At 43.1% G+C, this 12,571-nt stretch overlaps 1 protein-coding gene across 2 annotated transcripts in view; it reads right to left on the bottom strand.

Moving 5' to 3' along the window:
• The window catches only part of LOC311225570 (rho GTPase-activating protein 6), a 173,976-nt gene extending 162,097 nt beyond the window's left edge, over positions 1-11,879 (bottom strand). Inside the window, exon 1 of one of the 2 annotated variants that reach the window (XM_084310919.1) lies at positions 11,294-11,879. In XM_084310919.1, the coding sequence (XP_084167045.1) occupies positions 11,294-11,806 (513 nt within the window). In that variant the 5' untranslated portion in view covers positions 11,807-11,879. The remainder of the gene's footprint in view (positions 1-11,293) is intronic. The other variant, XM_084310920.1, reaches the window with a different exon arrangement.
• Between the last annotated feature and the right edge of the window lie 692 nt (positions 11,880-12,571).

The following is a 12,571-nucleotide window of genomic DNA, read 5'->3' as shown; positions in this document are numbered from 1 at the left end:
ATGATCATGAATCATATAGAACGCGAGACATTTGAAACGGTGCATAGTGAATACTGAAGGCTAGACAACAGATAGTAATTTGCATGGGCTTTGGGAATGCACACAGCATTGACAAATCCCCCCCCCCCCCATTTTCACTGGAATTCTCGGATCTCATAAATCCAAGTCACACTTGAGTGATCTCAAGAGGATGAATACCAGGTGATGCCATTTATAACAAACCTTGCAACACGACGTGTGTCATCAACCTGAGGCAGTGCCCCACCCACCCCCATGCCACCCTTTACCAGTTATTTTCCATAACTCACTTGCTCCCAGTGTGTTATCCTAATTATTTCACAGCTAACTTGCCGAAGTAATTAATGCATATTATGTTGCAAATTATGTATGATCTGAAATTATGTTATTATTAGAAATCGTAATGTAATACAGGGCAGAACTATTGTTTTATAGTTTAATTAAATATCATTGCTAATTTCAACGTGTATATTATTTTCAAAATCATAGGAACGTTTATACTTATTATACTTATATTTTGGATATACACGTAAGCTTAAATCTACTATAATCTACACAGAAAAGGAGAACATGAGCTCAAAAAAATCAAGTTTCATTTTATTTAATCAAACTCACTCAAACAAGTCAAAAGCCTGCCAAGTAGCCAACATCTTTCAACCTGTAAATGGCGATATTGATGATAGCACTTATTACTAATTTCAGAACCATTGAGAGCGGACAGCGCACACACACTTTGCCTTCTGAAAAACACAGCATAAAACCATTCGATAATTACTAACCAGGGAAGTCTGAATGATTTGTTCTGGTGTCTCAACATTATAGGCTGTAATGTACTGTAGCCTATCGAGGATAGGTGGTGGAGGGGGTGGGGTACTTGGGTGCCTGCTGACTGCACAGACACAGCACAGTCACCATGGACAGTCACTGAGACACATTGTGGGAACAAGAAGTTAACGTGATTGATGCCTTTGGTCACTGTTGTCCCAAACATATTACTTTATTGCAATTAAATGTTTTGTGAGTGTGTTTTGTGCCCAGGGAGTCTTGGTGCCGCTGGGCAGTTCCACACATGGTTAATCCAAGGCATAAGCCGAGTAACTTCCAACAGATCTACTGGAGTTTTCGATATTGACTTAGTTTACGACTCAATCCATAGACTCTGTATTCGGAAACTTTTGCTCTTTTGCGAGTGAGTGCCGAGCACGCCGCCTGTAACAAGACACACTGTACACCTCATAAAAGGAGAGGTAGAGAGAGAGAGAGAGAGAGAGAGAGAGAGAGAGAGAGAGAGAGAGAGAGAGAGAGAGAGAGAGAGAGAGAGAGAGAGAGAGAGAGAGCGAGCGAGCGAGAGCGAGCGAGCGAGAGCGAGAGAGAGAGAGAGAGAGAGAGAGAGAGAGAGAGAGCCGGGGGCTCTTAGTGAGGGCAGAGGGAAAACAATGTCAACCTGACTTCACTCTTGTTATTGCCATGGTCTCTTGGATACGGCCGGGCGACCTCGTCCGTCTGTCCGATATTTACACACCCTGCACATGTGACTTTAATTACTGAATTGAAGCGAGGTGTTGCCGTAACGCACTCTCAAGTCGGCCCCAGTCATGTGGGTAGTTTCAGGGGGAAGGATCTCACACCGAGTCTGAACCGGGCCCCACACTCCAATCACCCAGCGTCATATGAATGGAGACTTTCATTCCAACCTACAAAATGTTCGCTTTTGCGTGAAAGTAATGTTATTAGAGATGCACCAATGTGAGCGTTTTGGCCGATGTCGATGATACATTTTCTGTTCTGAAAGATAACCGATTTACCAATATCAATACAGTACAATGTGGTTCAATGGTAGTCCAATGGTGTATACTGAAAGGCATAAGACATGAATTGTAAAATTGAAATTAGTTTGTTTTTTGGATTCTATTTCAATGCCGCACGTGGAGGCACCCGAACAAAACCTGTGTGGCAAAATAATTTCAAAACAGAGAAATAATCGTTGTTCACATCTTTTCAGTTTTGCTCATCAAAATCAAACAAGGACGCATAGTCCTTAGAGGCCATCGTTGTGATTGGCTTACATGTTGTGGTGCCTGGCTTTCACACTGCCAACTGCAGGTGTGTTTTCGTGCTTTTAATGGTTGTCAAACCCTGGCTGACTGTGGAGCTAATGTTAGCGCTGTTGCCCCTGGCAGCTACATTATTCCTAGGCCTACAATAGTACGTAATAGGACATCAGTCATTCAAAATATGAAAACATTCCCACATTTTGATGCACAGCGATAGGAGGCTGTCAGTGGACAGTGTCAGTAGCACTGATGATGGAGCTACTGTAAACTACGGATGAGTCGGTCGCACTCAACCAGCACCGACTAACGGGTCTCACCCTTTAGCTCAGCTGGTTAGTGTGGCCGCTTGTGGATCCTATGAGCCCCGGTTCAAATCCACTCGGCTACACTAACATTAAATAAATCAATTGGTGAAAATTATCAAACATTATTCACTGATTTCCAACCGTAGAAGACTAGCGACAATACAGCTGGCTAGCATAACGTTGGCTTGAGTACAGTAGAGTGAGGGAAGCCAGCGTGGAAAGCATCTCGGTCAATCACGGTGTGATATCCACGCAATAGCCACGCCAGTTCGTCATGCTATGGGGACAGGGTTTTGAGCTAAACTCGCTTGTTGAATTGCACAATGACTGGGTGAGTTTGTGACATTGCCCGGCGGTCATAGAGGTGCTTTGCGGGTGGCTGGGTAGCGCAGTGGACTAAGCACTCGCCTACCACCACAGAGACTCTGGGATCTAATCCAGCTGTCAGCGGTACCTCCGGCTTGGTCAGTCGTCCCTACTAACACAATTGGCAGTGTTAGCGGGTGGAAAGCCGGTATGTGTCCTGGTCGTTGTAAACTGCGACTCTTACTGGTCGGTTGGGACGCATGTTCAGCAGGGAGCAGATCTGGGGGAAATAGCATGAACCTCTGCACACGTTACGTTCCCCCAGTGAAACTCCTAGCTGTCAGGTGAAAAGAAGTATCGGAGGAGGCATGTGGTAGTTCTACACCCTCCCCAGGCCGACAGTGGGGCAATGCGAGCAACGACCAGGAAAGGAATTGGCATAACGACTAAATTGGGATGGGTGAAAAATACAGAACGCCCAAAAATAAATAGAAGGGGCTTTGCATCTAAAATGAAATCACAGATAATGGTCAATACAGATATGGCTGATGTATCGTGCATTCCTAAAGGTTATTGGGGTATATATAGCTCCCTCCTGAACATTATCTAGACATTTGCTTACAAAAGTTTAAAGAAGAACACCACTCAAATAAAAAAAATCAAATGGTGCATTTATATAGCGCTTTTATCCAAATCGCTTTACAATTTGTTCCTAACATTTGACCCATTCACTCACACATTCACACGCCGACGGCGGAGGCAACCATGCAAGGTGCCAATTTGCTCATCGGGAGCAGTTAGGTGTTAACGTCACGGTGACCAATTGCAGCCACTCTTATTGTCTGGGACCAAATACGGCCACGCCCCACTCCCAGCAAAAAGTGGGAATCTCTAGAATGGGTTTGGGGCGGCGCTGTATACGGAAGTAGCTCTCAAGGTGACGATTAGACAACACTTTTTTGTTGTCAGTAGATGGCAGCATTGGTTTAAAATTAAAGGCTGAAAATGTTGAGAACTACAACACTGCATTTCCCAAGAGCGTTAGCACAGGTCGCAGGTCACTGGGATGTGTCTATATTCTCCGACGTGATCTGAACAGCGTTAAACTATTACTGCGACCTCGGTATAGCGACCGAGAATGGCCAACTAATTATCTTAACAAAAGTGCGCTGGTAGCGTTACATATGTTGTCTAAAGGGGGACATATGGTACAATTTAAGATTCGAATGATAATCGGCATATAAAGGACAAAATAAAGCATTGTTAATTTGTAAGAAACCTCAATGAAAACGGCGCAGGGTGCTATTGTTATGAAAATGTGATAGAATCCTATAAAAATGTGGACGCATTTGGCCTATGTTCCGTTAAGTGTCTTGCTCAAGGACACTTCGACACGCTGCCCGGGAGGAGCGGGAATCAAACCGGGAACCTGATGACTGCTCTACCTCCCGAGCCACTGTTGCCCCCGATATGTTATTTCCATGGCCAAAGACAGTTAAATCAATACTTGCTACTACTCTCTCCCAAAGCCAGAAACCAGAGAAGTAATAATCAAACTTGTGAGCTGCTCTATTGCCAATTAATGGGATACTGATTTTGTGAACCCACAGAACATTTGTTTTATTTTCTCAGTTCTGAAACCGAGAAACAACTCAGAACATTCCCCTGTTTGCTCTCAGTGTCATCTATAATAATATTGTTCCCAATTCATTGTATGGAGCAGCTTCAGACTTTATCCGTCAGAAGTCACCTGAAACAACTCAAATCACAAGTTTGAGTTTTAGCACTCTAGTTTTTGGATTTTGGGAGAGTTGCTAATTTTTACTAATATGTTTGTACAGTCTTAAACCAGAGGAATAACTGAAAGTGGGCGCAGCAGTTCCCCTTTAGTTTTGGAAGATTTGCATCTGCTTCATGGATCTATAGCCACTGAAACCCTTCAAATACAGCAGCACTAACCTGATCTGCCAGATGGTCTGTTTCACCAGTACCATTATGGAAAGTCATCCTTTGAAACTGTTTGGAATAGGGTCGGCACTTAAAAAAGAAAAAAAAAACAAGAAGACCTTTACACCTAAACCCAGCGCCTAGCTGCCAGTAGTTCCTCAAAGGACACGGATTGGTCCGAGCCACTGGTGGTTCGGGGCATAAACACATAACTTGAAGATGGATTCTTGTATGATCTCACAAAGCCAGCTGCTGTGTAAGGTTACAACAGCACAGCCAACCGGCTCCCCTAAGAGGTCTAAACAGAGTAATGAGAAAAGAAACAGCAGTGGAAACTGATTACTGAGAATATGCAGAACAGCAAGATAATTTTTGATTATCTGAGTGTTGGAGACCATTTTAGCACACGGGCCTAATTATCTGTGGTGGAGTTTAACATTTTCTAAATTTAGGATGCATAATACTTGGCCTGAACTTAGTTTTAGTGTTCCAGGTCAGGTAGTTGGTTCTCTAGGGTTGGTGGCTCTCAAAGTAGGGTTACAGCGGGGTCCTAAGCTGAAGGGGCAATAGTTTAGTTTCGCTAATATTTTATCCACTATTAGTTGTTATCTCACAATGACTACTCTGATAATAGGTTTCACTCTCTTTCCTCTCCTACAGTATATCCCACTTACTATAGGCAGCTATGGAATTCTAGGGAATTTCTTTATTTAATTAAAATGTTCACAACAACATGGATGCATGTACTCTGCCAGCATGTTTAATATCCATAATACTAAATGTTTGACTAAGATTTCTATGAAACTTTATTTAAAAAAAAAAAGAAAAAAAATGATTTTTTTTTTTTTAATAATTTTTTCTAAAAACTCATAAAATATATTGGGTCGCACCTAAATCGGCAGGGTCGGTCGGCAACCTGAAACCAACTATTAATTTTGTTAGGCCTTAGCCTAGCTTAAAACTCCAGGAAAGTTGTTTTTGGCCAATGTGCTGAGTTAGGCAAGCTTGCAACTGGATAACTGGAGAGAATATTGGTATCTGTCTCCTTGTCTGACTCTGGAGAAGATGGTAAGCACGTTTCCTATAATGTTGGCAGCCAGAACCAACAGAACCCCCCCCCCCCCTTACCCTTGAGAAACACTGTTGCTGCTGCTATATATTGCACATTGCATTTTGCCCATTGCTCATTATTGCACATTGCTCACAACACATTACATACATGTTTCTTGTTGGAACTGTACATAGCCATTTTGTTATTTATATTTTATATTGTGTAATATCTGCACACTGCACACTTTGTTAAAATTGTATATAGTCATCTTGCTTATCTTATTTAATTTTATTCTATGCTATTTTTATTTTATTCTATTTCATATTATATTGGATGCTGCTATGGTCGAGGAACCACAACAAAGTGAATTTCACGATTTTTTTTGCTGTAAAAGGTACTGAATGACCTTTAAAATACAATAAAAGGAATCTGAATCTGATGTTCCTTTAATGTCACGATTTCATTCAGTGAATGTGATCCCACGTTTTATTGCGTTCACGTCTATCTCCTCAACTACAACTACAGTCTATTCATAGTTATGGAAATCTGGATTTGAATCATATCTAACAGCAACAATCTGCTCAGACGGGGTCCGGTTCACTACCCTGTGCGTATCAATCTGGGGGTCTGTGACATGACTCTCAAGTCCCAATGACATACAGTAATTCATATTAAATATCTCTGATGTCACAAAGATTTATAGTGATTACATTTCTAAGGGCTCTGGATGTGGGATCTGGGCTCTTGTTGATGATGCTGGTATCCATTACAAGTCTATTATAATGTCACATCTACAATTCATCTCCGTTACAATAAACAAATAGTGTACGAACACTATACAAATGGTGTGACCATGAGTACCAGTTTGAACATGGTATCCACAGCACATGAGCACACCAAGCCAACAACAGATATAAAGTTACTAATAATTACAGTATACACATTTTATTTCCAGTAAAGAAGGCACGGTATAATAATATTGTCGAGCCATTATTGGCACAGTATAGTGACTTGTGTAAGCGAAGTAACGTGGAGAGACTTATAGTTGAACCCAGCGACGTTCTGGACATAACTACCCATTGAAGACTTCCTGCGGGTTAGCTTTAAGTACAAACGGAGCTAACTAGCTATCATCCATGCCAACAGGCTTTGGACTAATAGCTATTAATCCTGCCATCGGGCGCTAGGAATACAAGGACCGGTCCGTACGAGACCCTCTTTCCCAGCGACGACAGGATTATCCCACCAGTCTGCAGTTTCTCTGGAGTCGGAGCTCCAGAGAGAAGTACCGTCTCCATCTACCATCTTGCTTTTCCCTGTGCCGCTTCGCTTCGTCTCCGTCTCACTCCATTCAGAGCTCCACCGGTCGGGTACCCGTAGTATAGGAACTATCGTTACCGCGGACATTGTGGCATTGATATTAAAGTAATAACAGGAGATCTGTGTTCATATTCTATGTATGCTTTCTATCCCTATTAAAGTGATTGTTTAACTCGGTTTCACTGTCCCCTCGCAGTTAATGGAGTGTCCGCCATTTTGTGTAACTATATTGTCTGGCTAACTAATATCTTTAGTAGTGGTCTAATCTAAACATTTAAATACAGTCAGGGTTGTGTAGCCCCTTAGCTACAATAATACAGTACTTTGACTGGAAGAGGGGTGGCATGCAAACAAAATTAATCGAGGTTAAATACACCAAATGAGACAGCAGAAACCATTGCACAATATCTCATTGAAACATGGCAAAAAAAACGATTTGTCTGAAAAAATGCATAATGGGGCGGAGCTATAGGCGCGGCTGGGGAGGCAGCGGCCTTAGGGCCCGCCCACCGTCTGGCGGGAGGGGGGGCCCGGGCCCCGGCCCCCCCTCCGGCCCCGGGCCCGGGACTGAATGGAGTTGCCGTTCGCGTGTGGGACTGGATCGAACACAACTGGTGGTAACGGCAACTGGGACTGGTGCGTTTGTTTTGATTCTAGGCTCCTCCCGTTTTGCCAGTACTGTGGTACGAGTACGACTGATAGCGTGTGGTTTAGGAACAGGGCGTTTTGCACAAATCCAGCGCTCCCTTTCCTTGGCTGTGACGTAGCCACGTAAATCTCACAAGCAGCGCGGAGGTGATATTTTTCTCTGATGTCGCGTTCACGTTACGTGGGAAGAATCGGAAGAATCAGCTTCCGACTGGGAAAAACCATTCACGTCAGCCTCCTAGTTGTAATTCCTACTAGGACATATGGGATTTTTTATAGACCCCGATATCTCCCACTTCGCGTCACGAATTGCGGAAGTATGGATGTGGGCGTTTTGATCGAGTCAATGCGTGAAGGCTTCCTAGTTGTAGCAACGAGATGTCCTCTGGTTCTTCCGCTTCTTCCCACGTAACGTGAACGCGACATCAGAGAAACACAACATAATAAGTCACCTGAAACATGAATGAATGAAAACTTTATTAACAGATTGCAGAATGGGTACAGTACAGTACAGCTCAATACATACAATTGTTAAGGGGATGCAGACCAGAGAAAGACTTTCGTCTTGTTTACATCAGGGTCCCCCACATCACCACCGCTACCATGGTGTATTAAAATCCGACGACGCCGAGCAGCTAAAGGGGACATTTACCAGCACAAAGTGTGGATATATTATGATTTAACAAGTCTTATCTGTCCAGGACGATGACAACATTATTGCAGGTAAGCTACCTAGTACTACTAACGTTATCACGCTAGCTTGGATGCTAACTAACGTAATGTGAATGAATGAATGAAAACTTTATTTAACAGATTGCAGAATGGGTACAATACAGTACGGCTCGTTAAGGGGATGCAGACCAGAGAAAGACGTTTGTCTTGTTTACATCAGGGTCCCCCATTTTCAATTCATAGTGATCATAGAAAACATATACGTTACCACCTAGCCACAATCTATGGTATTTCTAGGTTACCACATGGGTGGCGCATGTGAACACTTTGTGAATTATGTGAGGGTGTATCATGATGATGGTAATTTGGCACTTAACGAACGTTACCTATCTCTTTGCCGTTTTGCATAGTGCACTGCATAGTACCAGAGATGACAAAAGTTATGTGGTAACATAGGTCGCATCACTGCCAGTAGTCGGCATATTACCCAATTCTGACTCTGGTATTAGTCAACTAACGTACTGTTAGCCAGCTACTGTAATAACGAAACTGAAATATCTAATGATGATAGTCAATCATAAAGACAGAAAACACTCTCATCACAGACAAGCTGGATCTGGCCAAATACCTAAACATGTCATGGTGAATGAATGAAAACTTTATTTAACAGATTGCAGAATGGGTACAATACAGTACAGCTCAATACATACAATTGTTAAGGGGATGCAGACCAGAGAAACACTTTCGTCTTGTTTACATCAGGGTCCCCCATTTTCAATTCATTATAACATAATGACATACAGATAGACAGTAGTGCTACATCTATACATGACATACCAGATTTGCAAATACAGTACTGTTTGTGATACGAAAAGAGTCCAGAAAAGAGAGTATATACATTTGACGTATTATTATTGTATTGTGATATGTTTTGTTTCATGTTGGATTTTTTTTTTTTTTTTTTTTATAATACAATAAATATCGGGGGGGGGCGGGGGGGGGGGGGGGGGCCGAGCTGTCAATCTCGCCTCGGGGCCCGTGGGGCATTCCAACCGCCACTCATTTACTGGTGACAATTGCAACACAAACCTTGGAGGAATCCGACGTGATGAAGGGGGAAAGAATGTGTTTGCAAATTTGAAGAGGTTTCTGCAGAACAACACTGATCGGTGGGTTGCCCAGCACACATATTGAATAATTGTGTTCATCATGGGGCAGACACAATAAATGTTGACCTTGAGTATATCATGTTCAAAATCTACCAGTACATCCACATTTACACTGTGTGCACTGAGAGCCTGAAGGAGTACTGTGATTTAGTTGACATTGAATACAGAAGGATGCTTTCTCACAGCAAGACAAGGTGGCTGTCATTGTTCCCAGGCATTGAGAGAATGATACAGATGTTGACAAGATACAAAGAGATATTTGTTAACTGGATTTTCTATTTTCTATTATTTCATATATTTAGTTATTTATTTGTTTCCAGTAAGACTTGAAAAGAGAGCTATTATTTTGTTACAGGTTGATTTTTAAGTTATTATTGTGCCATTGAGATTTGTCAGATAATTCTAGGCATAATCAAGCATGTTGATTGTTGAGTAACTTTGGTTTGGTGTGTCTTTGGTTATAGAGAGATATTGTTGTGTTATATACAGTAAAATAATATAAATAATAATTGTATATCCATACAGAGGCATACTTTAAATATATTAAACCAATAATGCATCTTTGAGTAAACGTTGAGTATCTTCAGGCATGCTTTGCTCATGGGACAGGGTTGCAACCAGTCTGTGAGCAGAAGCACATGCACGCACGGATGTGCACGCGCATGCACACAGGAATGCGCTGCACTCTACTGATGCACCAACTCACTAAGGCTACGTTTAGACGGAGAGAGTCTGAACAGAAACCGCAAAAGTCGTCTTACGGTCTCACTTTTAATTTTGCGTTTAGACTAGCGTTTTGGGATGGAATTCTGCGTGCAGACAACGCTGTAACGACGGAGCCCCACTGTCACGCGATTGGCGCATATGTCACATGACGTGCTGTGAAGACCCGCCCTACTCTGCCTCTGATTCGCAGACTGTGGGTGGGGAATGTGATTGGACCAAAGCAGAGTCACTCACAGACAGTGGGTCCAGTCACGCCGCGGGACAGATTCTTGTGTATTTAAAAGTACTGCCAATGTAGCCTTCAGGTGATCGCCATGGATAGAATCAGACATGCTTTGTTTACGCTTCTAGGCTACTGGCGCATGCCTGTGATGTAAGCAGTACACGCAACGAGAGCCTTGACAACCCTTTCGTCATCGTTTTATGCGGTTTGACAGTTTAGATGATAGCGCAAAGGTTTATCGTTTCTAGGAATTCCACCCTGGAAGGTAGTCTCACTTTTTTGCGGTTTCACCCCGTAAAAACACTGTTTCCGTATAAACGAAAGGCACGTCCGAAAAAATATTTTTGCGGATTCACCTGCTAGCGTTTCCGTCTAAACAGGGCCTAAGTACTACTTTGCATAACAATATGGCCGGTCGTCAGGTGTGTTCAAATACGTTCTCAGATACATTCACACAAAACTTGTGAATGAAATGTGTTACATTCCATTCGCAGAGGCAATTAGGCACTGTCTTTAGTCTGTGCTATGCGAGGGAACATCTATGTGCATGCGCGGGAGCGCTCGCACAGGGAGTCATTAAAAAACATAGTGCAACCAGTCGTCGCATGAGCAACGCATGCCTGAGTATCATTAAGTAGGCTGGGGGGGGCAGCAACATGTCCTCTTTTTTGGAAATCAAAATATGGTCACCCTATTTTTATGATGAATTGAAAATGGGGGACCCTGATGTAAACAAGACGAAATACTTTCTCTGGTCTGCATCCCCTTAACAATTGTGTGTATTTAGCTGTACTGTATTGTACCCATTCTGCAATCTGTTAATAAACTGTTCAATCAATCAATCAAAACCTTACCTCAGAGGTCCACGTGGCATGTGATTTAGTGGAAGACGGTTGGGATGATCTCTTGTGAAGCCACTTTCTGGGTGAAAATATTGTGTTTCCACTTCCGGTGGAAGACACCGGGCTTCTGGCACGAAAAGGTGAATCCCACCCCGCATTTCTCTTGGTAGACTTGGAACCGTTGTCATCATAGTAAACCGGACAACCAGAGGTATCCCCTGCTAGCTTTGAGGATGCTGACTGATACACCTCTGCCGCAAGACGCGCGTCCAACAGGGATTGGGATTCGCGCAATTTTGGATGATTTCTAGACCCAGAAAATGCACCTGCTGCTGAAATTTGACCCACACAGAGCCCCTTTAGGTCACTGACCTTAACCGGCGTCGACGTCTCATCCGCGTCGGTGCTATGATGCCGCATCAGAGCCGGGTCCAGGCTCCTGGTCTGCCTCAGTCTTCGTTTGGAAACGGCTTTGGAGCTTGGTGAGCATGAGAACACACTGCTGAGCAAACCCTGCGCGGACATCGTTCAGTCAATTCCAAGTGTATAGAGTAGAGTAGACCTAATGGAGATGTTTTAGACGTCCCTTTGTGAGAGGTAATCCTGCTCCTCTAACAACCAAATCCCTCTTTGGAGTTACTGGAGCAAATGGAGACAGTTTCACAACTCGTCCATCGCGCGTCACCTCGCTGCGCCCCTATGAGTAATACGCGTCTGTTCTGTCTGTTCTCTGCTCGAACCCTTCCCTGTTCCATGCGCGCATAGCTTAATAATAATAACCCTGCTTTTGATCAACGCCAACATCTAAACAACTTGATGTAAATCATATATCCCAACTAAGTGGATGTCTCCAAAATGGATAACTTAGATGCAAATAGCAAACATAATATTGCAGCACCCACCCCATCCTGATCCCATATTAAAATAAAATGGTGAAATGTTTTTATGACGATTATATTTGAATATCGTATATGTCACAAATGTAACAGTACTAAATACCTGTATGTCATGTATGTCCAGTGATGCAGTGGTGGTCCCACGCGGTACCACGCCGTCCTAGCAGTTTTTTCAGAGCAGAAGTACGCGCACGGATGTGCACGTGCGTGCGCACACACAAAAATGTGTTCACAACTTTCACTCTCGTCGCGCCGTGTGCCAAGTACCCGGCACTTATCTATCACCTATAGACTTTGCATAATAATAGGATACCACAATAACATAACAAAGAACGAGAAGTGCAAAACCAAAGCCCTTTGGTTCAGTGGTGCAGTCGTAATATGGGAACTGGTC

Source organism: Notolepis coatsorum (genome assembly GCF_963971535.1).
Source record: "Notolepis coatsorum genome assembly, chromosome: 3".
NCBI classification, from domain to species: domain Eukaryota; kingdom Metazoa; phylum Chordata; class Actinopteri; order Aulopiformes; family Paralepididae; genus Notolepis; species Notolepis coatsorum.
Note: the sequence above shows the minus strand (reverse complement) of the source record. Positions and strands in the feature narration are given on the sequence as shown.